A 25,188-nucleotide genomic window follows, 5' to 3' on the forward strand; every position below is an offset into this window, starting at 1 on the left:
CAGTCCAGAACAATCCCTCAATCATCAAAATCATTATTTGTGTCATATGTGTATTAAATTATAAATATATTTTATTCAGCTTTTGATTTTTTGTTCTTATTGAGTTTTTTCTTATCAGTGTTTTTTGTATTTGTGTTAGTGTGGATCTTTTGTGGTCCTTTTCTTTCCTTTTAAACCAGAACCCGCTATATTGAGGCAAAGCAATTTCCCTCTGGGATTTACAAGGTCTTTTGAATCTTGAATGAAATCCACAATTCTGCACCTACAGCTGTGAAAGAAATGTGGAGCTATAAGGGAATTAATCCCCTATTACTTTGTAAATGTGCAGATTTTAAATTCTCCTGGGGCAACAAAAATTTTTATTTAATTTAAAAAACAGATCTATCACAGGCATTCTATTGAACTGTGTCTTTGTCCAATTCTCAGTCGCAGTTGTCAAAGCAATGAATGACTTATACTGTTGAAAATATTTATTTAATTTGGGTTTGCTATTTCTGCATTTGCACTTGCCTACCCGTTTACAGAGCATTTGAATTCCTTCCTTCCTGGCTATTAGCTAAATCTGATTCAATACATTTCCTCTTATTGCATGAGATTGTTTTCATACAGCTTTCCTGATACAAACCTTAATAATGAGCCAGTTAGCCATAAATATTGTAAATATGATATATATATATATATATATATATATATATATATATATATATATATATATATATATAAAGAGAGAGAGAGAGAGAGAGAGAGAGAGAGAGAAATATTTGTATTTAACAAACCACTCAGTAGTTTAGAGACAAAACAGAGAAACAAAGACTATAATAGATCATCCTATTATTCTAATTTCCCTGAATGACTGGTAAATTATATCGACAAATTTCCATCACTGATCAAACATACCGTGGGTGGCTGTTGTTTCTAGTGCAAAATTAAATAAATCTGTGTGTAACAACAATTACACATCCCGTTGCTGTGTGGGATGTACCAGAGATAGTAGGTCACAACTGCATCTTGTTGGCTCATTGCTCACATACACCAAACACACTCCAAAATACAGACATCAAAACATTTAACAGTTTAATACAGGACAAATAAAGTTGTATTTGCTAATAAGGCCATTGAAGTTTTGCTTGTTGCTAGGCTAAAAGCCACAGGGAATAACTTGATTTAAAATTAAGCAAGTATGGCTGCAAAAAAAACTTTCTCCCAAAACTAGTCAACTAAGATATCTTCTGAAATAAAACTTCTTTTTTTGTTTTGTTAATGTGTGCCTGTTTGGAGAGTGCAGGAGGCTGGCTACATAAAATGACCGAGCACTTCTCTGTGCTTGTGTAATCAGAGTTACAGTGGCACCCTTGGAGTAAAATAATGTAATTTAGGAAAAATTAGTTTAGAATGTGCATCCCAATAGATGAGATATTAAAGATGTCCTGCAGTCAGAGAGAAGTCGGAAAGGAACTTTAGTGAACGTTGGTGGAGGTTTTAATAGGTCTGTTCAGGCATCACTTACCTTTCCACTCTGAGTGCTCAGTGTGGGGACTCAAACTGTGCTGCCTATTCTGTCACTAAATCACCAAAGTATAAACAGCAGCAGCCTGACTGCTTCGGAGAAAGAAGAACCACAGTGCAAACAACACCCGAGAAGCCAAGTGTGGAAAAAGTAAGGGTGCTTTGCAGGTGAGACACATTGTCGTGTTATTTTTGTGGCTCATTCAGGAACTCATTATGTTTTTATGGAAACAGAAGCTTAGCTGACACTTCAATAATTAATTAGCAGACTGCCAGGGACATGACAGGAGCAGATGGTATTGTTGTGGTTTTGCTCCAGTCACAGGAGACTGATAACTTTTTTGTTAGCTCCATAAAGTCATTCAAAAAGCTATGTGTGATTGAGAGTTAGTTCTATATTTGAGTAGGATTGGTACCAAAAAGTACACCAGCAATTATAGCATTGTGTATATAAGGCATAATCTTTCATAAACAAAAGCAAATAAAGGAACAAATGTTTACACAGCTGGTTTGGATTTCAGGATTCTCTGGTCCCTCGGTGTCATTGCTGTGTCTTGTGGATCTCCCGTGGATCTGGTATGTATGAGGTCTCCTAAAGTCCTGCTATTAGCAGATCTAAGTGTCCAACTTGGGTATTCTTTTAAAGTCACAAAGCTGGTATTTTAATATGAACAGAGGTACCTGAGCCCAAAGGGACCCACCTTGTCTCCATAGCAGAGGACACAGTGGTACTTAGATGTCCTGGTAAACGAGACTCCCCAGGAGACTGTTGCAGGGAATACTATACCAAAACATTTCCTTTAGTGGTTTTGGGGACTAGTGATAACACACTAAAATGCAGGCACGAAAGTTGTAGAGCTGGGTATATAATAAGGCAAAGAGCACCGAAAAAGCATTTCTCTGCACAAAGTTAGATTTATATGTTTGTAATGCTGGTAGGGATTTTCGCTTTATATCGAATTGACAACATCTGCTTTTATGTTGGTGTTGTGTCTGTACTGAAGATTCTTACATTTTGATTTAGATGTACCTGTGAAGCACAAAATGACTGTCACAAGAAAAGCAGAAGTGCAACATGGAGTGTTTTCTTTGCATGCTTTCATTCATTCTCTCCTTTTATCACAGAAGCAGAGCCTAAACCCCCTGTGTGCGTGCGTGGCCTGAGGACCATCATGAAAATATAACCAAATGAAGCAGAGCCGCTCACGGAGCCGCTCCGGCTGCCTTCTTCCTTTTATGGAAATGGAGCGTGGGGGGAGCTGGCGCGCAGACGTCATCAACGTGCTCTGGACACCCGGAAGCGTCGCACGACGTAAGATGTTTAGTTGAAGTTAGCGGTGTTTGTGTGCAAGCGGAGTGAAATTCAACATAACATTCACCACACTGAAGATAAACTGTGTGTAGTGTCCTGGAGATGAGTGTGTGTGAAAAAGAAAAGGTAAGGTAACAACGCTTTTTATTTATTTTTCTTTAGCATTTTTAGCATGAACGAGATGCATTTTCTCGAAGCACTGTGTCGCCCTGAGCCCCTGTTGCCTGCTCGCTTTCTCTAACCCAGGATCCTGCAGCCCTGAAAGATGAGGGGAACACCCTCTTCAAGGCAGGAGACATGCAGGGCGCTGTCTGCTGTTACACCAAAGCACTGAAGCTGACTGACAACCAAGCAGAGAGTGCTGTTCTGTACCGCAACCGGTCTGCCTGCTACCTGAAACTGGAGGAGTACAACAAGGCAGAGACTGATGCCTCCCAAGGTGGGCTGCACCACTGAAAGGAAATACTGTGATCACATATCGCACACACATTTGTAGCTTATCTCAAACTAGGATCCTGAATTGGTTCATGGTTTTGAGGAGTAGAAAATGTGAAAAGCTAAACATAAAGCATGCTGTTTGCAAATATGACACAGAAACTGATATGTAGAAACGGTTGAAATGAAAGGGTATACCCACTAACTAACATATCCTGAAGAGAAGAAACTATTCACAGCTACTATATGTCTACAGTCAATAGATAATAGATAATTGGTCATCTGGGTAATGCCTTATGATTGATGGATGTGTACAGTTGTAGTGAATGTCATGTCTGCCACGCTTTCCAGCACTCGACGTTGATCCCGGTGACATGAAAGCCAGGTTTCGGAGGGCACAAGCTTTTCAAAAACTGGGTCGTCTCGACCAAGCTTTTTTGGATGTTCAGAAGTGTGCCCAGATGGAGCCCAAAAACAAAGCTTTTCAGGACCTGCTCAGACAGTTGGGAGCACAGATCCAGCAGAAGGTGATATGACGGATTTTTTAATACAGTGGATGGAGGTTTGGTTTCGTATTTGAAACTGCAAGTCTGAAAGTGTTGCTAATAAGGATGTTTTCTCTTAACCCTTTAGTCAGCACAACTAAGCTCCACAGACGCTCGTGTGCAGCAAATGTTCTCCCTCCTCTTAGATGCATCTGCAAATGATTCAGATCGACAGAAGGTAACTGGAGCCTAACATATTTCTGCAATTCAAGTTTTGAATGTGTTTGATATATCAACATTTACAATGTCTGATTTATTTGTATAACCAAAATTCCAACAAAACAATGTGGTCTGTAATTGTCAGGCTGCTCAGAATCTCGTGGTGTTATCTCGAGAAGAGGCAGGAGCTGAGCAGATCTTCCGAAACGATGGAGTGAAGCTGATTCAAAAACTTCTTCCATCAAAGCAAGAGGAGGTTGTCCTCTCTGCTCTCAGGACCCTGGTTGGTTTGTGCACAGGACATCAATCTAGAGTAAGTGTGATATTGCCCCCTAAATTTGATTAACTTATGACTTATGTCTTAAATATAATATAACTAATATATAATATAAGTGTGTACATTTCTCCCTCTCGTGACACTGTCTGTCATGCTAGTAACAATTGCTTTGCTGTTTTTCTTTTTTACTGTTTTACTTTAATTTCTTTAATTACAGACTATGGCTATAGTGAATGAGTTGGGAATGGAGCAGCTGTGTGCAGTAATGGGATCAGGAGCCTCTACTGTGTCGCTGGCTGCCTGCCACCTGCTGCAGGTGATGTTTGAGGCTCTGACAGAGGGCATGAAAAGAGAGATCAGAGGGAAAGATGAAGCTATACTTCCTGGTGAGTTTGGACTCTCGTTATGTTTATGTTTGCACTTGGCTACAAATGAAAGTTGACCTTTAGTACAATAACTGTTTTTTGCATGTGCATCAGCTGTCTGTACTGTGGTTTGAACAGTTATTGACTGTGTGAATTTGACACAGAGCCCTCCAAGGAGCTTCGCTCGATGTTGCGCCACCTTTTGGAAATGATGCCTGCATGTAACGTGTCAGGCCCGGGCAGAGACAGTGCCATCAACCTCCTGGTCAAACAAGTACCACGCAAGTCCTTGAAGAATCCTGACAACTCCCTCACATTATGGGTGATAGACCATGGTAAGAAATACATCTGCATGTCAGACCTTCTACCAAGCATACCAATCTCTGTTTTTAGTATAGCTGTTATAGCACGAGAAGAAGATTATGAAGTATTACTTCTGTGTTTTTAAATGTCAGATGAACTATTCCAAGCCTATTTCAAATATTTAGTCATAAATGTGTCTGGCATCACTCAGTCATTTTAATAAACTCCTTGTGATCTTGCAGGATTGAAGAAAATTCTGGAGGTGGCTGGTACAGTCCCCGAGCTCTCAGAAGGGCCACATCTTACAGACAACTCCCACATGAGCTGTTCTGTCTTGCTTAGCAAACTCTATGATGACCTAAAGAGTGACAAAGAGAGAGAAAACTTCAACAAACTATGTGAAGAATATGTTCAGTGAGTTGAGCATCAAACTTAGTGTCACTTTGTGTTACCACGCCTGCCTAATACTGCAGTAGCATCTAAAAAGGGTCGTTCCTTCACTTTTTATCTCACGTTTTTCTGTGTAGGCAACATTTTAGCCAACCTGGCCTAGGTGCCAAGCTGCGAGCCATCCAGACGGTATCTGTGCTCCTCCAAGGACCGAGTGATGTGGGTAACAGAACTCTAGAGATGTCAGGAATGATGGACGCTGTGATCTCACTGTGTGCCTCCGAAGATGTAATTCACCAACAGGTAGCAGTGGAGGCTCTTATCCATGCTGCAGGAAAAGCCAAGAGAGCTTCTTTCATCACAGCTAATGGCGTCTCACTTCTGAAAGACCTTTACAAGAAGAGCGAGAATGACAGGATACGTGTGAGAGCCCTGGTGGTAAGTACTGGAGATAGTTAGAGATATATAGAAAGAAACATTTCTAAATAAAAACAAAACAAAATATTTACTATGTGCTTTTATCTAGGGATTGTGCAAGCTTGGATCAGCAGGGGGGACAGATTTTAGCATGAAGCAGTTTGCAGAAGGATCCACACTGAAGCTTGCCAAGCAGTGCAGAAAGTATGTTTACCTGTGGTATAGACTTCATCCTGTTGCATAACAAGATTAAAAAGTGGATTCTTGGATCAGAAATAAAAAGTCTGCTACATCTTCTTTGTCTGTTAGGTGGCTGTGTAATGAGTCTCTGCCCCCAACCTCCCGACGATGGTCTGTGGAAGGCCTCGCCTACCTCACCTTTGATGCTGATGTGAAGGAAGACTTTGTGGAAGACAAGAATGCTCTCCTGGCCATGTTTGAACTCACAAAGGTTTGTTTGGTGATTGCACTTGAAGAATTTGTTTTAATACTTGCAGCACATACACAATACATGGCAATTACAAAATAAGGCCAACGTCCTCTCTAAAAGTGGTTGTAGTGGTTATTGGCATTTATTTTTATGTAGTTTTTTTACCACCATGACAGTCCACACACTGCATTGACAGCCTTGTTTTTCTGTATGTGTCTGCAGTCTGAGGATAAGACAGTACTCTTTGCTGTTGGCTCCACATTAGTGAACTGCACCAACAGTTATGAAGTGGAGAAGCCAGACCCTCAGCTGGTGGAGCTGGCAAAGTATGCAAAGCAACACGTACCTGAGGAGCACCCCAAGGTTCAGTTGAAATGCTTCTTTTATGCAGAGCCAACCTGCAAATGTTTCTATTGATAGTGCACAAGGACTAATATAATTACATGGAGAAGGTCGCCTGTTTTATATGAGTCTGCCTGCCTTGTCATGTGTCAGGATGCACCTTCCTATGTGGAGAAAAGGCTTGTGAAGCTGTTGGAGGCTGGTGTGGTGTCTGCGTTGGGATGTATGGTGAAACAGGAGAGTCCGGCCCTCACTGAGGCTTGTAGGGAGTGCATTGCCAGGTAGGAAAATGGCACCAGGTCTTTTTAAAATGCAGTTTTGTCCGTGGGTTTTATGGTAATGTAATAATAATATCATACTGCAGGGTGTTCTTGGCTTTGGTACAACGACAGGAGGACAGAGGCACAGTGGTGGCACAGGGTGGAGGAAAGGTAGAGCAGTGAGATAAATACACTTGACTTTATCCTGCACACTAAACTGACCATTTTGCTTCAGGAGGTTTACATTATTTATTTGTACTGTTTTCTCTCACAGGCTCTGATACCACTGGCGTTGGACAACACAGATGTAGGAAAAATCAAAGCAGCACAGGCCCTGGCAAAGATAACAATCACATCTAACCCAGAGATTGCCTTTCCAGGAGAGAGAGTGAGAAACAATCAGTAACAAGCCAACAGAAAAAATATGTAAAAATATCTCCTTGTTTAATCTGTTCTCTTTTATGTTTTTAGATCTATGAGGTGGTGCGTCCACTTGTCAGTCTTCTGAGTCTTGAGTGCTCCCTGCTTCAGAACTTTGAGGCACTCATGGCACTCACTAACCTGGCTGGCATCAGTGACAGACTCAGGTTGGCCACTAGGGGGAAGTCTCTCCTAAGAATAAAAATACTCAGTCAGCTGTGATGTAAATATGTCCATTTTAGAGCTAATGTTGAAATCCAAATCTCTGCTAAACTTCTCTAGTACAATGTCATTTAGGGTATTGGTAATTAATGTATTGGTGTGTGAATCATTTCATATTTCATTATATAAACCAGGTATTTAAATATTAAAGGCACGTGTGTGTTACCTGTTCCTGGTCAGGTGAAAGTTTGATACTCAAGTTTGATCATATCTGTTATTCTGACATCCCAATTTTATACCGATGTTAAAAGTATACACTTGTGTTGATAAAGTATTTTCTTTCACAGGCAAAAGATCATAAAGGAGAAGGCAGTACCAAAAATTGAAGGCTACATGTTTGAGGAGCACGACCTTGTCCGTGCGTCTGCCACAGAGTGCATGTGTAATTTAGTCTTAAGCACAGAGGTAGGACACATATTAATAATCATAGATTGTGGCAAAAATATAGAAAGATTGAGCCAGAGCAAGTGAGTACTTGGTGTGTTCTCAGGTGCAGAAGCTGTACGTGGCCACAGGGAATGACCGCCTAAAGCTGCTGGTGCTTTACAGTGGAGAAGAGGATGAAAGATTGCGGAAAGCTGCTGCAGGAACTCTGGCCATGCTGACTGCTGAGCAGCCTGAGCTCTGTGCTCGCATCCCTACAACAGTAAGTACAAGTTACTCATTGTCCCCACACCAGGATCAAACCAACTACTTTACTTCTTTAAAATGTAATTTACTTTGCCTTACATCATTCAATCTTCTCAGACGACCCACTGGTTAGAGATTATACAGGCGCTGCTGCTCAGTGAAATATCTGACCTTTGTCATCGTGGAGTGGTCATCATCCAGAACATGATGCAGGCAGAGAAGAGCCTGGCTGAGACGCTCATGGAGAGTGAAGCTTTGGAGATCCTGTCTGTACTGGCGAAGGGAGGAGAAGGCAAGCCAGTCCCGATCACCAAGATAGCTCAGAACTGCCTGGACAAGGCTGTGGAGTATGGCATCATCAGGAGCAGTGAAGGGAAGGAGAAGTGCAAAGGAACTGAACCCTAAGGGCACATGTGTAATGTATGTGTATGTGCATGTGCTTGAAGTTTGATGTGGGACCAGCAAAGTGTTGCAGTAGATCAGTTTTGGTTTAAATGACTGAGGTGATCCTGAAATACTCTTGTCTTAACCAAAACTGTTAAAAGCAATAATGAGTTTGCTGAAAAGGGATATTAAAACACACAGACTGTTTTTTTTATTACTCATTATATCAAATGAGCTTTATCTGCAGTTTCACTTTACTTTTCTGTTCATTGTATCATCCTCATTATATGTTTATTCATGCACATTCAGCAAATTTGTCATCAGGAAATAGGAATTATGTTATACATTATTTACTCAAGTATGTAATTGTTGACCAAATATACATTGCATTTAATAGACACTGTTCACACTACTTTATTTTTTGTAATTTTGACCCACAAAATCCAAAACATTTCCATTATTATTATCTAATTGTGTGCAGTGTTTATACTTTTTAATCACCTCACTACATTGCCATACACTTAACTGTACGTTTTTTTATGGTAACTTTAAGGAACATGCAGGATAAATAAATCTATTTCTTTACCTGAAACATATTGTCGCGATTTGACTTCCTAAAATACAGGCACGCATGCGCGCTAGATACGCGCGCCACAGTCAGCAGCGTTTAAACTTTGCGGACAACTGCGTTGCACGACCAGCACCAACAGGCGTAACGTGTTGTCAATGCGGTGGTTCGGGTTTGGCTTCAACGCGTTTGGACAAATATGTGTCCGTGAGAAGTTGTCGGAAGAAGAGGGCGACGGCGGAGCTGAAGAGGTCAAAGTCTTCCAGCCAACGGAGCTCAGTGGTCATGAGGAGAGAGGAGACCGCTGCGTAAAGACGAGCGTAATCAGAGCGTGCTGGAGCAGGAGAGCATCTTTGAATGTGGACGGTGAGTCTGTCAGACAGTAAGTGACTTCAGCCCTTCTGCGACCCCCCTGTAACCTCTCCTCCTCTCTTCCTCCGTCAGGTGACGGCTGTGTGCGCCTGGCAGGCTCCGGGCAGCCCTCTGCTGTTTGCAGGGAAGAGAGTCGCGGCTGTAAAGACGCTCTCGTCAGTGAATCGTACTTGAGCCTCGCTTTCCCGGACAGGATTGAATGCTGGGATCTGCGGAAGGAGGAGGAGAGTCCGTCATGGAGCATGGAGATAAAACCCCCTTCAGAAACCTCTGGTACCGCGCACTCAACAAATACAGGTGTTTTTTTTTTTGTATTGCCAATTAAATATGAATACAATATTTGTCCTACTTCTAATCTCCTATGATGTCCACTGTAGGTATGTTGGGATAAATGGCTAAACAGTACAATTTTTGCTTCTCCACAGAACCCCCTCTGAATCTGCCACTGGTCCCTGGGGGTTACATATCCCTCAAACCTCCCTTCTACCACTCCTTATCCCCCCATCTGAAAGCCAGGAGTCTGGCACTGGGTGCAGAGCATGCCATCCTTCTCAGTGCAGCTGGAGTTGTGTACACCTGGGGATTGGGCAGGTAGAACTCATCCTCCTAAATCTGTTTTTTGGGGGGATCTGAGCAACATTATGATTTTGCATATCTTGAGCATTTATGCACGTGTTTATTTCGACAGCCATGGACAGCTGGGGCACGGGGTCCTCACGTCTGAGGAGGAGCCCAGGGCGGTGGAGGCTCTCTGGGGGATGCCCATGAGATTTGTAGCTACAGGAGGCTGGCATTCTGTCTGCATTAGTGGTATATGTTATACAAAAGATGACAGTGACAGGATTATACATTCACACTGAGGGAAAAAAAACAACCTCAAATGACATTTTCCTCACAGATGGAGGTGACCTTTATGTGTGGGGCTGGAATGAAAGTGGCCAGCTTGGACTTCCATCACGAGGTCTAAGTAAAGCAAAGCTGCAGCAAAGCAGCCAACAAGCAGGTTCGTCTATGTTTCCTGTGTCCTAGATTTACTGTTATCTGAAAAGAAACATCACTATCAAGTTTTTTTAAAGGGATTTTTGGCACATTTTTGAGCATCACAAACTAATGCCTGCACACCCCTCTGCACTAGAGTGAGCTGTAATATGATGACTGATAGCTATAACTGAGCTATCAAAAACTTTGCACTACTACAATTAGGTTTGTAGATAGCATTTTAGGGTATGGTAAAAGCTGTGTATTATTAACAGAGGAACAACCTTTTAACTGTAATATCATGTCATATACAGTGTGTTGTTGGATATGCTATATGTAGTATAAAAAAATAAAACCTGACAGCCAAAAACATTTTGACCAAAATATGCTACTGATATTATGTTTATTATTATTTTTTGTAGCATATTGCCATGACCTGTACCTCGTTTTTAAGATTTCTTTATTAAGTGCTATTTTAACATTAACTGTACTGAACAGAAGCACTAAACCAAGACACCAGCACATCTCCTGTTGAAGAGCCACAAGAGGGGGAGAAAAATGAAGAGGTATTCATATCAATACAGGCATTCCCAGCTCTTCTGGATGTCACTCCGTCATGTGAAATCAAAGTCGTCAGCTGTGGCTCCCGCCACACAGCTGCAGTAACAAGTGAGAAATCTCTTTTGACATTGTACAATGCTGATTTTTGACATTTCTTGGCTTGTGAGTGTCATCGTTTACCTTATGTCATATTTTCTTATTTCAGCCGCAGGTGAGCTCTACACTTGGGGTTGGGGTATGTTTGAATTTGTTAAAGTTAAAAAGTGACATATAATTCATTTAACAGACAGTGTAATTTAAAGACTTCTGATAAACTGAAGTCCATCTTTACCTCTGTTACCATTTCAGGTGAATATGGCCAACTTGGACACCAGAATTCAGTCAGTTCAGATGAGCCCCAACGTGTGGAGTACTTCAGGGAGCAGCAGGAGCGCGTTGTTGATGTAGTGTGCGGGGCATGGAACACTTTTGCTGCCGTCATCAACAAGGAAGTAGCTTGCTCATAACAGTAGACCAGGAAGTGTAAATGATCATAACTGACATGTAGATTAAAAAATGCATAATCATTATGTATTTGTTGCTTTGTCTCTGTTAAAAAAACATGTCAGTGATTGAGTTTTCTATATAAACTTAATATTCACATAAATTAAAAAACAAACTGAACAGTTTTATTTTTCCACAGACAGTACATAAAATGGGTAAAGGATTAAAATCCACTGGTAAATATAATTTAATTTAATAAGGTAAATATGTAAAAATCTTCTTATTTAAAATTCAACACCATGATATGAGTAAACGGTCCTACGAGTCTTCAGAGCACAATCTTGAAAGAACTGTGGAGAAATTTGACAGCAGTTAGATTTAGAGGCATGAAAATACATAAGGATAATAATAATAAATAGATTTTTAATTACCTGACAAAATCTGGGGATCTTGAAATGACATGCTGAAACTCAGAAAGGTTCACAGTTCCATCCTTGTCAATGTCAGATTCCTCAAGAATCTACAAAACATGCAAAGGAAACAAGTGGTAGGCTCAGTGCCACATGCAGCTTTCCTTTGTGTGTATTGAAAGAGGAGACACATCAGTGAACTCACATTGCTGATGAGCTGTCCCATTTCGTCTTTGGTTAGTCTCGTGTCATCTGTCTCTCCAGTCAGACGGTTAACCAACTTCTCCAGATCATTACGATCAAGAGTTCCATCGTCATCAAAGTCTGAAAATATCAATATGTATATCACACCTACGGATGGCCTTACATGTGATGGTAATGAGCAGCTCAAGTTTTGTCAGCATATTTACCAAATATACGGAATGCATAGTGGGATTTGATTTCCAGGGTAGCAGAGTCACTGAAGGCGCTCAAGAGATCCAGAAAGTCCTCAAAGGACAGGCTTCCGTCTTTCAGTTCAGAGGTTGAGAATACATGGCAGATTCTCTCTCTGAAGGGGTTGGACTGGCAAAAGAACAAGTACAAAGTGTCAGGACACTTTATCAGTATTTCCTCCTGTTGCACAGGATGATCTTAGCTTTGAGCGGTTCACATTTCCTTACACTTTAATCTAACTTTACCTGGAGTTCTGGTAGTTTAACAATCTTGTCCAGTGATACTCTGGAGACTCGAGGGTCTGGAGGGTTCTTCTTGTCTTCGTACAGTTCCATGAATCTCTTGTAAGCACTAAGAACAGGAAACCAAAAACGAACAAGTGTGCTAAATGGATTAAAATGTCTTTGTTAACAAGTCTCGTCAGTGTAATGTGATGAAGATGCTCACTCACAGAAGAATTTCTTGCTTTGTTAAGAATGTCAGTTCCTAAAAGGAGAAAACAGCGTTATTCACATTTTAACCTGCAAAAGGAGTTCGCTTTTTTTCTTTCAACGCTGTCATACGTTTTCTCCTGACATCAACAACACATTTAACTTTGAGCTTATACGAAATATTATGACTAAAGACCGTCATTACCTAAATCTAACAGCATCTTTTCTAACTACTGTGCACTTTATACCGTTCGCCATGAATATTCATCTAAAATGGCTACTTTCTTTTCCTCGTTTGTTACGGGACGCAAAAAAAAACAACTCCTCTCAACTTTAGCAACTTAGTTAACATCCAAGTTGGTCACTTACTTGGTACTCTGAGACATTCTCCTTGCTAAGGTGACTTGTGCTGCTTCCCATTTTGAAGATATCGACTTGAAAATGTGAAGTTACTCTTGTTGTAAACAGTTAAACACCGAACTACTAAACGTTTACATGCAACGTTACTTCCGGTATCTGGCTGGCGCAGTCTCTGTGCTGCCTGCAGCTACGTCATTGTTCCCATAGTTACGCTCTGCCAAACAAATGCACTCGTCAAGTGTGTCAAAATGTTAACAACTAATATAAAGATATATATATATAATATAATATAATATATATAATATATAATATAAAGAGATAAATAATATATTACTCATGTCCTTTTGAAGTACTAAGTCACTAGTTAACTTTACATAAAGCTGTTAAAACAGCTGTAATCGTAAAACACTGCTCACATGTTGATGCATCACTGTTAACAATAAAGTGTCAGGCATAATATAATATATAATAATAATAATATAATATAATAAAATAGATCAAATACGATCATCAGTGTTGGAGACGGGTGAACTAGCATTACATGTAAGTAAACCAGTAGTTTCAACTCAACTAAGTCTCCAAAAAAAGACATTGAAGACCTTCACTTTATAATTCAATTAGTTAAATAACTTTGAATGAAAGTTATTTAACTAATGAAACCTAAACTAACCCAGTTTAGGTTTCATGTATATCAGGAAATTGGATTGTCAAATCTCTAGTGAAAAATATCCTAGTTGGTTATAGGTTTTAATGTTTTTAATCTCAATCTGTAGACTTCACTGTGTACATATTAATTATTAATTATTGCTATTTATTAACAAATGTTCACATAACTTTGTGCATGCTATTTCAGAGGTTATACCCGAATAACTGAGTAATCTTAGTCGGTGCAATAGGCAGGTGCATGACATATGGGCCTTGCTTACGAAACCTGAACTGACTTTCCTGCACTTTCCCATGGCATTTATTAGCTGTTATGGGACTTTTAGAGTTATCGAGTATTGTGATTGTAATATTGAAGATATGTCAATCACAATATTTGCCAACATTATCACAACCCATCTCTTAATGATTTTAAAATGTCACAATATAAAATGGTGTCAAGAGTAAACATACTGCACTGAAAATAAGTAATAGAAATCAAATGTATTTACATATCAGGAGTGTATAAATAAGAAACTGCACATACATGTCCAAAACAAGACTAATAACTTTTACTATTAACTTTATTTTAATGAAACAACAGTAATTGATCTAGTCTTAATCTAGATCTAGATCCAGATTAATACATTGTCTCATCTTCTCTGTAATACCGTTTCACATCATCTTCATTATATTTGTGTATCAACCACAGGATTGTTTTAACAAATAAAATCACAGTATTAATGCATCTTTCTTCTACAAATAAAATGTGTCATTAATTCAGCGTACTAATATAAAAACATCAATATAACTACTATACCAACAATATAACTGCAAAATATCAGCTTTTGGTAATTTCTTCATTCTGAGCTTGTAGATGTTTTTGAAACTTAACACAATACACAAATATTTATAACTCAACTAACTACTCAAACCAAAACTAAATGTACTGTAGATGAGAAACACACGAGGATCTTGTCAAGGCAATCATTAACTTAATTCTGGAAAAGAAATCCAAAAACAAGCTAAGCTCCTAGATCTGACTCCCAGTCTGCTGTATCTGAAAAAAAAAAAAAAACAACAACACAAAATTATACAAGCATATAACATAATGCGTATTCAAACACGGTTAGGTACTTAACCTATATCTTATCTTTGTGTAAAATATTTCCATCGGATTTAGACACGCAAATGTCACAGTAATTTATTTAAAAATTAAGCTGCATATCCCATGATTCAATCCTGTTAGTGAGAGTGGGCGAGACACGTTGATGTTTAATGTGTCTTAATCTTACCGTTCTGTTTTACATCCTACTTAGACACTAATTCTGTCAGAGGATTTTGGTTTTATCATTCCTAATAAATATTACAACTCTCACAATGTCTATTTATCCTTTTCAGATTGTACCTGTCATTTTCGTTCCTTCCTTGGTCTCAGCTGGAACACCGATGCCATACTCGTTTTCCCCTGTAACTCTGAAGAAGTAGATTCCTCCCTCCTCCAGGTCAGACACCTTATAGGACAATCGCCGACATTTGTCAGTGAGTCTGGTCCAGCCCTTTCGGCTAATGTCCCGGATGTCTACAAGGTAGTGCTTCACAGGGCCACCTCCCTCATTCTCAGGGATGTCCCAGGTAACAGTGGCAGAATTCTTGGTCACATCTTTAACCTCTATGTGAGTTGGTGGACCAGGTGAATCCAAAACCGTCACTTTGAGTGTCAAAGTTGCAGATCCAGCCACATTATGTAGTTTGACTATGTATTTGCCAGAGTCGTCGCGTGTTGCCCGTTCCACTGTGATAGAGGTAACTGAGCTGGTGGTGTTGATTAGTCCTCTGACTCTCAGATCTACATCTGCTTTTTCCCATGTCACACCGGGAACAGGTTTCCCCGTGAAAGGCACAGTCAAAGTGAAGGAGCTGCCATCTTTTACAAGAAGGGTCTTTCTCATCTCTGTGCTAACATCAAAGCTGGGCTCCTCTTCTCTTTCCGTGGCCACTTCAGGATCCGTTTCTGGACTGGGCTCACTGATACCAATCTTATTTATGGATCTAACAATAAAAACGTATTCCTCCCCTGATGTGAGTCCAGTCACTGTAAACTCAGTTTTGTCTGTGTTATGAACACCAACAGCCCATTCTTTTTCTTCGGATTTTCTGTATTCAACTTTGTACCCTGTAACTAGAGCACCGCCATCAAACAATGGCTTTGTCCAGGACAGAGTCATTGAGGATCTAGATGAATCAACTATGGCAGGGTTTTGCTGGAGGGGAAGGGAGAAATTTTGGATCCTCTGCCAGGGTGAGTGGGGATGGAAGACTAGGTTCACTTAGTCCGGCAGTGTTCTCAGCAAAGACTCTGAATTCATACTCACACCCATCACGCAGGCCAGAAGCTTTGACCCGTAGATCATAGACTGGCTTTTTATTGACTCTTACCCAGCGAACACCCTGCTTCTCCCTTTTCTCAATGATGTAACCGCTGATGCGACTACCACCGTCAGAGACAGGTCTCTTCCAGCAGACAGTCATAGACTCACTGGTTGCACTTGTGACCTCAACATCAGTCGGAGCAGATGGGGTGGTAAAGGGATCCATGGCCTTAATGGGCTCACTTTCCAAAGTCTCACCCTCCCCATACTTGTTCACTGCCCTCACTCTAAACAGGTATTCATTCCCTTTGAGCAGCTTGGTTATCTTACAAGTAGTTGTCATCATGTCACCATACACAAGGGTCCAGGCTACACGGCTTGTTTCACACTTCTCAACAATGTAATGCATGATCTCAGCACCACCAGTCTCATGAGGGGGTCCCCAAGACAGGGTGCACTTCTCTCCTGAGAGTCCAGACACTTCCAGGGGTCCAGCAGGGGGGCCCCGGTCTGTCCAGGACTTTGCAGGTAATAGTTTTAGAAATGGTACCACCTGTATTTTGTAGCGTCAGAGTATACTGTCCAGAATCTTTCCTAACACTTTCTCTGATTAGTAGAGAGGTACGTGTCTTTGTTGCAGTTATCTCAACCCTTCCTGTGGATCCAATATGTCTACCACTCTTCAGCCAAAACACAGTAGGGTTGGGGCGTCCAGAGATGTCAGCCTCTATTCTTAGGAGCTCACCTGCTTTGACAATCACCACATGTCTAAATTTGTCCTCCATGATAATTTGGGGTGGATCTACATCATGCTGGACAGTAACCAGGCCTGTGGTTTGAGAGGGTGCACTAAAGAGCTCGGCTGAATTCTTTGCGATGACACGAAAATCATACTGTTCACCTTCTGTGAGGCCAGTCACTTCAAAGAAGGTTTCCTGTAAGTTGGTGAAGTTGCACTTAAGCCAGCAACTATCAGGGAGCTCTTTACGTTCAACAATGTAACCAGTTATTTTAGCTCCGCCATCATATTCTGGTTTGTCCCATGAGAGAGAAACTGAGCTGTTAGTTATGTTTGTGACTGTGAGGTTGCGAGGGGGATCGCACTGGTCTCTCGCTGCGACAGGCTCAGAAGCCTTACTGCAGGGTCCTATGCCTGCCATATTCTCAGCACAAACCCGGAACTCATATATTAGACCTTCTTCAACACTTGTTACTTTGAACTGGTTCTCAGTAACTGGATTCCTGTTTAACTTTGTCCACAGAATGCTGCTTTGATCTTTGCATTCAATATGATATCCAATGATAGGGCTGCCTCCGTCATTGTCTGGTTTGCTCCAAGCGATGATCATTACAGATTTTGTGGCCTGAACAACATGGAGGTCGGTTGGTGGACCAGGAGGCTTGAAGGGATACTGGGCAATGACAGGTTCGGATTCAACAAAGTAGCTCCTGCCATAACGATTCTCTGCAGCAACATGGAACTGGTACTCAGTGCCCTGTGTCAGACGGGATATTTTGATTGAAGTTCTGGCAACTGTAGCTGACACAGTCTGCCATATTGTGTTCCCTGTATCTCTCTTCTCCACGACATAATTACTTATCTGACACCCGCCAGTATAATTTGGTGGATTCCACGACAAAGACACAAAGTCAGCACTCACTTCATCCACACTGAGGTCACTTGGTGGTCCAGGTCTCTCAAAAACATTAACAAAGATTTCAGCGGATGTGGTTCCAGCAGAATTGGTAAGAGTCACCTCATACGTACCAACATCTATCCTGGTGGCATCTTTGATAACAATCAGAGATGAAGCGTCAGATGTGGTTAAATTTACCCTGCTTGTTTCCTTCAGTATGTTGCCATCCTTTTTCCAGGCTGCCGTTGGTGGTGGTACACCCTTAAATGGAACCTCAATCTTTAAATCGTTCCCTGCCTTCACGCTGAATGTGTTGGACAACAAATTAATTATGGGCTCAGCACTAGTATTCTTTACGATAACAGGTACAGACAAGGACTTTGGTTCACTCTTTCCCTTTTCATTCACAGCACTAACTCTAAAGAAATACTCCCTTTCTTTTGTCAGTCCATTAATAGTTGCTTCCAGTGCTTTACTCTCTGAACATACGGTCCATGTCTCATCTCCCTTAGCTTGCATTTCTACAATATAACATGCGATCTTGCTTCCTCCATCGTGGTCAGGCTTCTCCCAAGACAGTCTTGCACTATTGCTGGTAACATCGCTGAGTGTGATTTTGCCAGGAGGCAGAGGAACTTCAGACACTTTAACAGCCTCAGTGGTTTCTGTTGGCAGGCCAGCCCCAAACTCATTCACAGCCAGAACACGGAAATTATAAAAACATCCTTCCTGGAGATTATCAATCTTGTATGAGTTTCTCACACAGTTGCTACAGACACTTGTGAATGCCTTTCTAGCCTCCTCACGCTTTTCTACGATGTAGTGCAAAATCTTTGCTCCTCCATCAATGAGAGGTGGCTCCCAAGAGATCGACACAGAGTCTCTCTTTACATCTTTTACCTGTAGGTTTGTTGGTGCACTAGGAGAGTCCAATACTCTAACGTTGATGAATGCTGTTTTAGAGCCACTGCAGTTTTCTGCAGTCAACACATATTTTCCTGTGTCATTTCTATTGACGTTCTCAATAAGTAACACAGTGTAGGAGCTTGTCACTTCAATTTGAGCACGCTTACTGAGAGTTCCACTTTCTTTTGACCATTTAACTTCAGGCTCTGGTCTCCCTCTGATGGTGACAAACAGGCGTAAAGTAGAACAAGCACGTACGCTCACAATCTTCCTCAAGGCTGTGTCCAACTCAATCTCAGGTGCCTCCAATTTTTCAGCTGCTTTCACAGAGCCAGGTATATTTACAGCCTCTCCAACTCCAGCAACATTCACTGCATGGATACGGAAGTTATACTCTGCGTTTTCTCTCAGTCTTTTCACAGTGTAGCTTGTGTCTTCTACACCTGTGCTCGGTGTGCACGGGATCCACTCATCTTCCGCTGCTTCTTTCATTTCAACTATAAAACCGGTGATGGCTGCTCCGCCATCATAGATCGGTTTTGACCAGGTCAGAGACACGGTATTGCTGGAATAGTCTGAGACTCTGGGGTTGGTAGGGGGGCCAGGTGGGTAGGTTGCTTCGCAGATTTTTATGTACTCACTTGGCTCACTGGGTGCACCCGACCCACCAGCATTTTCTGCCATTACTCTGAACTGATAGTAATGTCCTTCAGTAAGCCCTGTACATCTGAAACGCAAATCATTTAGTCTTCTCTTGTTGCACCTGGTCCATCTGACACCCTCTCTGTCACGTTTTTCTACGATGTAGCCGTCAATCTCTGAGCCTCCATCACTCTCTGGTCTTTCCCACGTTAGCACTACAGAGTCACCAGTCACAGCGCTGGCTGTAGGGGTAGAAGGTGCACTAGGTGTTGTAAAGGGGTTTTGTGCAATGAAGGGGTCTGATTCCAGAAATTCACCAACACCAAATGTATTCACTGCAGCAACTCTGAATATGTATTCTTTACCAGGAGCCAGTTTTGTCACTTTGTAACTGACAGCTTCAACATGTGGTTCAACTTGTGTCCATGTAACACGGCTGGTCTCTCGTTTTTCAATGATGTAGTGAGAAATACCTGCACCACCATCATTTAAAGGTGGGTTCCAGTGAAGATTACACTTCTCTGCACTTACAACCTTTACTTTCAGCGTTCCATCGGGAGGACCAGGTCTATCCAGGACCTTTACATTTATGGGAATAGATGTAGTTCCACCACTGTTGCTAAGGCTCAGGACAAAGTGTCCCCCATCGACTCGTGTGCAGTCCCTGACAGTCAGAGTTGTGTGAGTGAGGGTGTTTTTAAAATCCATTCTTGGTGTGGCTTTCTCAATTTCTTTTCCATCTTTCAGCCACAGTACTGTTGGAAGAGGCTTCCCAAAGTAATCAGCATCAATAACAAATGTCTCGCCAGCCTGAACCACAGTAGTACTCTTGAACTTAGGGTCAATGAATGCTGTGGGTCCTTCAATAACATCTTGAGCGATGATGGTTACACTTTCTGAGGGTGTGCTCCAAACTCCAGCACCATTCTTGGCAGTGACTCTAAACTCATAATTTTGGCCTCCAGTCAGACCTGTGACTGTGAACTGATTCTCAATAACATTAGTGAAATTTGCCTTCATCCATCTGCCATCTGGGAGTTCTTTCTTTTCAACAATATAGCCTGTTATTGCACTTCCCCCATCATACCTTGGTCTTGCCCACTGAAGTGTGATGTGTTCTCTAGTAACGACAACAGCTTCTGGTTTGCCAGGTGGCTCACAGGGGTCTCTTGCCACATAGCATTCAGATGTCTTGCTCGATGGGCTGAGTCCAGCAATATTCTCCGCAAAGACTCTGAATTCATACTCAATGCCTTCCTCCAGCCCGCTTGCTTTGAAATGAGTCTCAGGTATAACAAGTTTGTTCAGCTTGGTCCACAAAATGCTGTTCTTCTCTTTGCGTTCAAGATGATAGCCAGTAATAGGACTGCCTCCGTCTTTGGCTGGTGGCTCCCATTTAACCATCATGCTATACTTTGTCACTGTCGTCACAAAGGGTGTGCCAGGAGCCGTGGGCACGCTAAATGGATACTGTGCAGTTACAATAGGAGAGGTGATTGCAGTACTCTTTCCATACCTGTTTTCTGCAAACACTCTGAATTGGTATTCACTACCCGTCTTCAGCTTGGTGATTTTGATTGTGGTTCTTACTGTCGTTGCCGATACAGTCTGCCACTCTGTACTTGCAGTTTCACGTTTCTCCACTACATAGTTGTCTAGCTGGCAGCCTCCCGTGTATTCAGGTGGTGCCCAGGAGATGGTAACATAGTCTGAACTGATCTCATCAACCTTCACAGGCCCTGTCGGTGGGTCTGGCTTTTCAAGAACAGCCACAGAGATTTCTCCTGTGTGTGTTCCACCATCGTTGCTTGCTGTGATGGTATATCGACCAGAGTGTTCCCTGGCAGCGTGCCTGATATGAAGAAGTGTTAATGAGGATGTAGATGCAACCTCTAGCCTTGAGGTCTCTTTCACTGGCTGACCATCTCTTTTCCATTCAATCTTTGGTGCTGGGCGCCCAGTCACCGGAATCTCTACTTTTAGATCTTCACCATTCTTGACAGTAAATGTATTAAAAGTTATCTGGAGCTTTGGCTCAATGGCATTTTCTTTATCCGTGACAGGGCCAGATTTGGCACTAGGTTTGTGTTCTTTGTTCTTTCCAGAAGCTGAAGATTGACCTGGTGTAAAGCAAGAAAGTTTAACATGATGAAACTAGTGTGCAGATATGTCCAAGGACAACTATTTTCTATTATAGATGTACAGTATGATACAATAACACAAATTAAGGTGTACACACACACACAATATAGCTATTGTTATGGAATTGGTTATTGATTGTAGTCTGATTCTAGGCTACACAGTAAGGGGAAGAATCTATGGCATACCTTGAACAATGACTGAGGATGATGACCGTGAATTCTCTGCTGCATCAGCGCCCAGTGTCATATTTATATTTAGAGTGTGAGCTTTATCTTCTGTTTTATTTCCTGTCTACAAATGAGAATGGTACGACACTATCAGAGAAAATGTAATAATAGACGTATTGTAAAAACACAATCAGAAGAAAATGTTTCTTCTTTACCCCTTTTTTTCTGAGTCTATTGTGCTGTTTGTTAGTACATTATATCTTAAAGGACACATAAAAATTATTATTTTCCTCTAATTTTAAATTGATTTTACAAAACTAAGTCTAGTGTTTTAAACAAGTTAGTATTTAGGTTGCCAGTATTATGTGTTGGTAACAGAAACTCTTGATGGTGTTAAAAATAACTAGAGCCATGACAGACCAGATCGCCATCTGTTCTGACAAACAGATAAAACTCTATTATTATCTCACTCTTGAAGCTCTAGTAACATCTAAACCACTTCTCTTTTGTAAAGAAACACAAGTGGGAAAAATCACAATTACATTTGGGTGTTCATTTACAGAGTCCTCAAGTCCCTCCTGTTCTGACATGATATTATTTTGTACATAAAATGTAAATCATTCTAGTTACATTTTTAAACATACTGTACACTACTTACTTCATTGCTTGCTTCCATTCTTTCCTCTTTCTTGTCCTTAATTATGTCTGAGAATTGAAATCTGAAAGTAAAATTCAGCGAGTTGACTTAATCCATAGGCTGAGTACACTGCTCTCCCAACCACTGGCTACTTTAACTCCAAAAGCATGCAGTGACTAAAATAACCATGATGCCTGATTGGCCACAAGTCATTCTTTCAAAATTAGGTGAGAAGGATCATCCTGCAAACACTGGAAAGTGACTCAACAGTTACATATTGTAGACATGGACTATTACAAATAGAGATTTTACTGAGTGGCTTTGTAATTTTGATGTGTTTCAGTTAGACTACATATAGTTGGCCTGTACAGTCTGTGGTACATGCAGTACATAATTTTATATGATTATATTTTATAGGATAAAATAAATCAAGGTGACAAAATACTTAGGAAGTTCTTTAATAATACCCTATTCATGCAGTGAAATACAGATCGGCTTCACCTCATTTTTGACAATATGTTTTCATTTTATGTATATGTTCTCTTCTTCTATGTGCAGTCCCTACTGTTGTTATTTTTACTAACGCATAAAAATGCATGCAAACATCAAAATCCCATAGAAAAAAATTGACACTGAGGTTCAACATGAAAAGATACAGATTTTGCAGATTAATACTATGTTTTATTTTGAAACCGGAAACCGGAAATGGTAACTGAAGCACTTTAGCTAACTCTGGACTCGAGCTAGCACAGGAGCTAACCGGGAAACTATAGTTTATAAAAAACTATCTATGTTACTGTGAATGGGAAATATTTGTACGTCTATAAAGGCGTTTACTGTACTGTTTGTTTCATGTCGCTAAGCTTGACACGGTGATATAGAGTCAAAATTAACAGGTGAGTCCGCTTTCAGTCGCATCAACTCATGCTTGTGTCACAACCAGTGAATCAAGATTAGCAGCGTGGTCTCCTCTGATTTCAGCATGAAGCTGGTTTATTTAATGTTTTTTACTACTCATGTTACAGTCCTGATATCAGTGCTGCTACTGTACAGCTGAAGTAAGTCATGTAATCAGAAACAGAGAAAATAAACTCCCAACAATTCATGTATTCTGGATATAGTTGCTTCTGTGTTAATAAATATGACTCTCATTGAGTCTGCAATCAATGTAAACATGTCACGCTGGGTGTGACATGTTTACATTACAAAATACCCCTCACAAACTATGTGACGGGTATTTACACTGATATCTGACATTTTATAGACTTATTGTTCATTGCAATGAGCTTTATTGTCACTGTTCACCAGCAGATCCAACCATGCCGCTCCAGTTTGTATACCGCAGACAGGACTATGTCACAGATATTCATCGAAGCAGTGGAAATAATCACCGGACTGGATCACCACCATCGACGTTTGACACAATCATCCAATCTGGGTGGACAGAGAGGATGGAGAAAGGACTTTTCCGCTACCATCTGGGTGATTTACAAACACGTATCCTCCCTGGACCACATGGTTATGTGGCCCAGCTGAACATTCAAAGAGGAATAGAGAGAAGAAAGCCTCAGGAGATACTGAGCATTCAGCAGGAGTTCAATGCCAAGCAGTTTAACTTCAACAAAATAAATCCAGAAGAAGTCATATGTGAAATGATAAAGGACACAGAGCAAGATAGAGCTTTAGAAGACAATGGACAATCGTTTAAACCCTGTAGGATGGTTGTGCTGGTCAATGTCAGCCCTTTGGAGTTTGGACATTGTCTCTTTGTTCCAGATCCATCACGTTGCTTCCCACAGGTCCTAACAAGGTTTGCCATCCAAGTTGGTATTGAATCTGTGCTGCTGAGCTCAAACCCTGGCTTTCGTGTGGGCTTCAACAGTCTAGGAGCATTTGCTTCTGTCAACCATTTGCACCTACATGGATATTACCTGGACCACAAGCTCGAGATAGAATCTGTGTCCGTCAAACCACTGGTTCCTGAAAAGGGATTTTATCGCCTGCCGGACTTTCCTACAGGCTTTTTGTTTTACGCAGAGTCAGAGGAAGTGGAGAAAGTTGCCAGAGCCATCTGTAAAGTCACAGACGTTCTAGTGGATGGTAATATTGCGCACAACCTGTTTTTGACCAGAGGATGTCAGCCCTGCGATTACATACAGAAGGAGAAGGATTGCTGTTCGAGAAGAGGTGTGCGTATCGCTGTATGGCCCAGGATATCCTGCTTCGGTGCCAAAGAGGAGTCTGCCTTCAATGTTGCTCTGTGTGAGCTGGCGGGACATTTACCATTTAAGAACAAGAAGGATTATGAGCTGACCACTGAGAAAGATGTAGTTGATATAATTCAGAGATATCTTCTGCCTGATAGAGAGTTTCTAAGGTTGGAACAGCAGCTTATTGATCATTTAACAGATCTTTAATGTTTGGACATCAAAGCCATGTTAAATGTTGTGTTTGAGTCAACAATGAACTATGTGACTATGTGCTACATATATTTCACAAATATCACAAATATCACAAATATTTAAATGTTTTGGGTGACGTTGAGAGAAAAAAAAAAAGATATATATTATTCCCACTCTGCACCTAGCAGTATAGCATTAGACTGTTCCTGCTGAACACATAAGGGGATTACAGAAATTGTAAAAGCAAATTAAAAACAGGAACTGTTTTATTTTATGAGTTTGACGTCTTGTGTACATGAAGCACATTGTTGACCTTTTTTACAGCACACATTTTGTGTTGTCAAAATAAGAGAAGCACAGGGTTAAATAGTAACATGGTTAATGTGGCTTCTGTTCAAGGACACTGGAATGGAACAGAGGCAATATTACTTTTTACTTTCTTTAAGACACGGAGAGTATCTGCTGGGAATTTTCTACTAATAAAGGATCATACAGGTACATATTTGCAGTGCTGTAATGCAGATCTGGAGATGAGCCTCCTTTGCTTCGTAGTTCAGTGTCTCACTAGTACGTGAAACAACACACCCGCTGCATTGGTGTATCATCGAGCAAATGTCAATAGTTGTTAAAGTCAGCACCAGAACAT

At 41.0% G+C, this 25,188-nt stretch overlaps 5 protein-coding genes across 9 annotated transcripts; 3 read left to right on the plus strand and 2 right to left on the minus strand.

Annotated features, from left to right (window-relative positions):
* Positions 1-2,812: 2,812 nt before the first annotated feature.
* Positions 2,813-8,959, plus strand: unc45a (unc-45 myosin chaperone A). Of its 2 annotated transcripts, none has more exons than XM_026365311.1 (19): positions 2,813-2,949; positions 3,065-3,257; positions 3,605-3,780; positions 3,887-3,976; positions 4,103-4,270; positions 4,452-4,620; positions 4,764-4,934; positions 5,145-5,316; positions 5,430-5,730; positions 5,819-5,913; positions 6,019-6,160; positions 6,362-6,502; positions 6,635-6,762; positions 6,846-6,912; positions 7,016-7,129; positions 7,213-7,328; positions 7,671-7,788; positions 7,874-8,029; positions 8,131-8,959. In XM_026365311.1, exons 2-19 carry the CDS (start codon positions 3,116-3,118, stop codon positions 8,416-8,418), a joined length of 2,754 nt encoding a protein of 917 aa, XP_026221096.1. In that variant the 5' UTR covers positions 2,813-2,949; positions 3,065-3,115; the 3' UTR covers positions 8,419-8,959. The 2 variants fall into 2 exon arrangements, with proteins under 2 accessions (XP_026221096.1, XP_026221095.1); XM_026365310.1 differs by having other exon boundaries at positions 2,921-2,944.
* Positions 8,960-8,991: 32 nt separating this feature from the next.
* Positions 8,992-11,445, plus strand: LOC113165637 (RCC1 domain-containing protein 1). Of its 3 annotated transcripts, none has more exons than XM_026365312.1 (8): positions 8,992-9,331; positions 9,410-9,634; positions 9,763-9,928; positions 10,026-10,147; positions 10,236-10,340; positions 10,814-10,984; positions 11,082-11,111; positions 11,225-11,445. In XM_026365312.1, the coding sequence occupies exons 1-8, from the start codon at positions 9,124-9,126 to the stop codon at positions 11,380-11,382; spliced, it is 1,185 nt and encodes a 394-aa protein (XP_026221097.1). In that variant the 5' UTR covers positions 8,992-9,123; the 3' UTR covers positions 11,383-11,445. The 3 variants fall into 3 exon arrangements, with proteins under 3 accessions (XP_026221097.1, XP_026221098.1, XP_026221099.1); XM_026365313.1 differs by having other exon boundaries at positions 11,082-11,087; XM_026365314.1 differs by having other exon boundaries at positions 9,410-9,610.
* A 77-nt stretch (positions 11,446-11,522) lies between these two features.
* Positions 11,523-13,164, minus strand: LOC113165638 (calcium and integrin-binding protein 1). Its single transcript, XM_026365315.1, has 7 exons — positions 13,005-13,164; positions 12,656-12,690; positions 12,450-12,555; positions 12,180-12,333; positions 11,975-12,093; positions 11,791-11,879; positions 11,523-11,709 (listed from the first exon to the last, which is right to left on the minus strand). Exons 1-7 carry the CDS (start codon positions 13,053-13,055, stop codon positions 11,688-11,690), a joined length of 576 nt encoding a protein of 191 aa, XP_026221100.1. The 5' UTR covers positions 13,056-13,164; the 3' UTR covers positions 11,523-11,687.
* A 1,056-nt stretch (positions 13,165-14,220) lies between these two features.
* On the minus strand, positions 14,221-22,298 carry LOC113165634 (titin-like). Its single transcript, XM_026365309.1, has 4 exons — positions 22,162-22,298; positions 21,522-21,627; positions 15,046-21,314; positions 14,221-14,697 (listed from the first exon to the last, which is right to left on the minus strand). The coding sequence occupies exons 1-3, from the start codon at positions 22,177-22,179 to the stop codon at positions 16,438-16,440; spliced, it is 5,001 nt and encodes a 1,666-aa protein (XP_026221094.1). The 5' UTR covers positions 22,180-22,298; the 3' UTR covers positions 14,221-14,697; positions 15,046-16,437.
* A 555-nt stretch (positions 22,299-22,853) lies between these two features.
* On the plus strand, positions 22,854-25,040 carry gdpgp1 (GDP-D-glucose phosphorylase 1). Of its 2 annotated transcripts, none has more exons than XM_026365211.1 (2): positions 22,854-23,036; positions 23,449-25,040. In XM_026365211.1, exon 2 carries the CDS (start codon positions 23,460-23,462, stop codon positions 24,555-24,557), a length of 1,098 nt encoding a protein of 365 aa, XP_026220996.1. In that variant the 5' UTR covers positions 22,854-23,036; positions 23,449-23,459; the 3' UTR covers positions 24,558-25,040. The 2 variants fall into 2 exon arrangements, with proteins under 2 accessions (XP_026220996.1, XP_026220997.1); XM_026365212.1 differs by having other exon boundaries at positions 23,452-25,040.
* Positions 25,041-25,188: the final 148 nt, after the last annotated feature.

The sequence above is a fragment of the Anabas testudineus genome, chromosome 6, assembly GCF_900324465.2.
Source record: "Anabas testudineus chromosome 6, fAnaTes1.2, whole genome shotgun sequence".
NCBI classification, from domain to species: domain Eukaryota; kingdom Metazoa; phylum Chordata; class Actinopteri; order Anabantiformes; family Anabantidae; genus Anabas; species Anabas testudineus.

Bases quoted from the DNA above. Each gene is read 5' to 3' on its own strand.
- unc45a (XM_026365310.1), top strand. From the start codon at position 2,921: ATGAGTGTGTGTGAAAAAGAAAAG. The intron at 4,271-4,451 runs GTAAGTGTGATA...CTTTAATTACAG, and splicing joins GCACAGGACATCAATCTAGA to ACTATGGCTATAGTGAATGA. The intron at 6,913-7,015 runs GTAGAGCAGTGA...TTTCTCTCACAG, and splicing joins TGGCACAGGGTGGAGGAAAG to GCTCTGATACCACTGGCGTT.
- LOC113165637 (XM_026365312.1), top strand. From the start codon at position 9,124: ATGCGGTGGTTCGGGTTTGGCTTCAACGCGTTTGGACAAATATGTGTC. The intron at 9,332-9,409 runs GTGAGTCTGTCA...TTCCTCCGTCAG, and splicing joins AGCATCTTTGAATGTGGACG to GTGACGGCTGTGTGCGCCTG. The intron at 9,929-10,025 runs GTAGAACTCATC...TTATTTCGACAG, and splicing joins TACACCTGGGGATTGGGCAG to CCATGGACAGCTGGGGCACG.
- LOC113165638 (XM_026365315.1), bottom strand. From the start codon at position 13,055: ATGGGAAGCAGCACAAGTCACCTTAGCAAGGAGAATGTCTCAGAGTAC. The intron at 12,691-13,004 runs GTAAGTGACCAA...TTCTCCTTTTAG, and splicing joins AGAATGTCTCAGAGTACCAA to GAACTGACATTCTTAACAAA. The intron at 11,710-11,790 runs GTAATTAAAAAT...ATTTCTCCACAG, and splicing joins AGATCCCCAGATTTTGTCAG to TTCTTTCAAGATTGTGCTCT.
- LOC113165634 (XM_026365309.1), bottom strand. The intron at 21,315-21,521 runs GTATGCCATAGA...GCTTTACACCAG, and splicing joins ATCCTCAGTCATTGTTCAAG to GTCAATCTTCAGCTTCTGGA.
- gdpgp1 (XM_026365211.1), top strand. From the start codon at position 23,460: ATGCCGCTCCAGTTTGTATACCGCAGACAGGACTATGTCACAGATATT.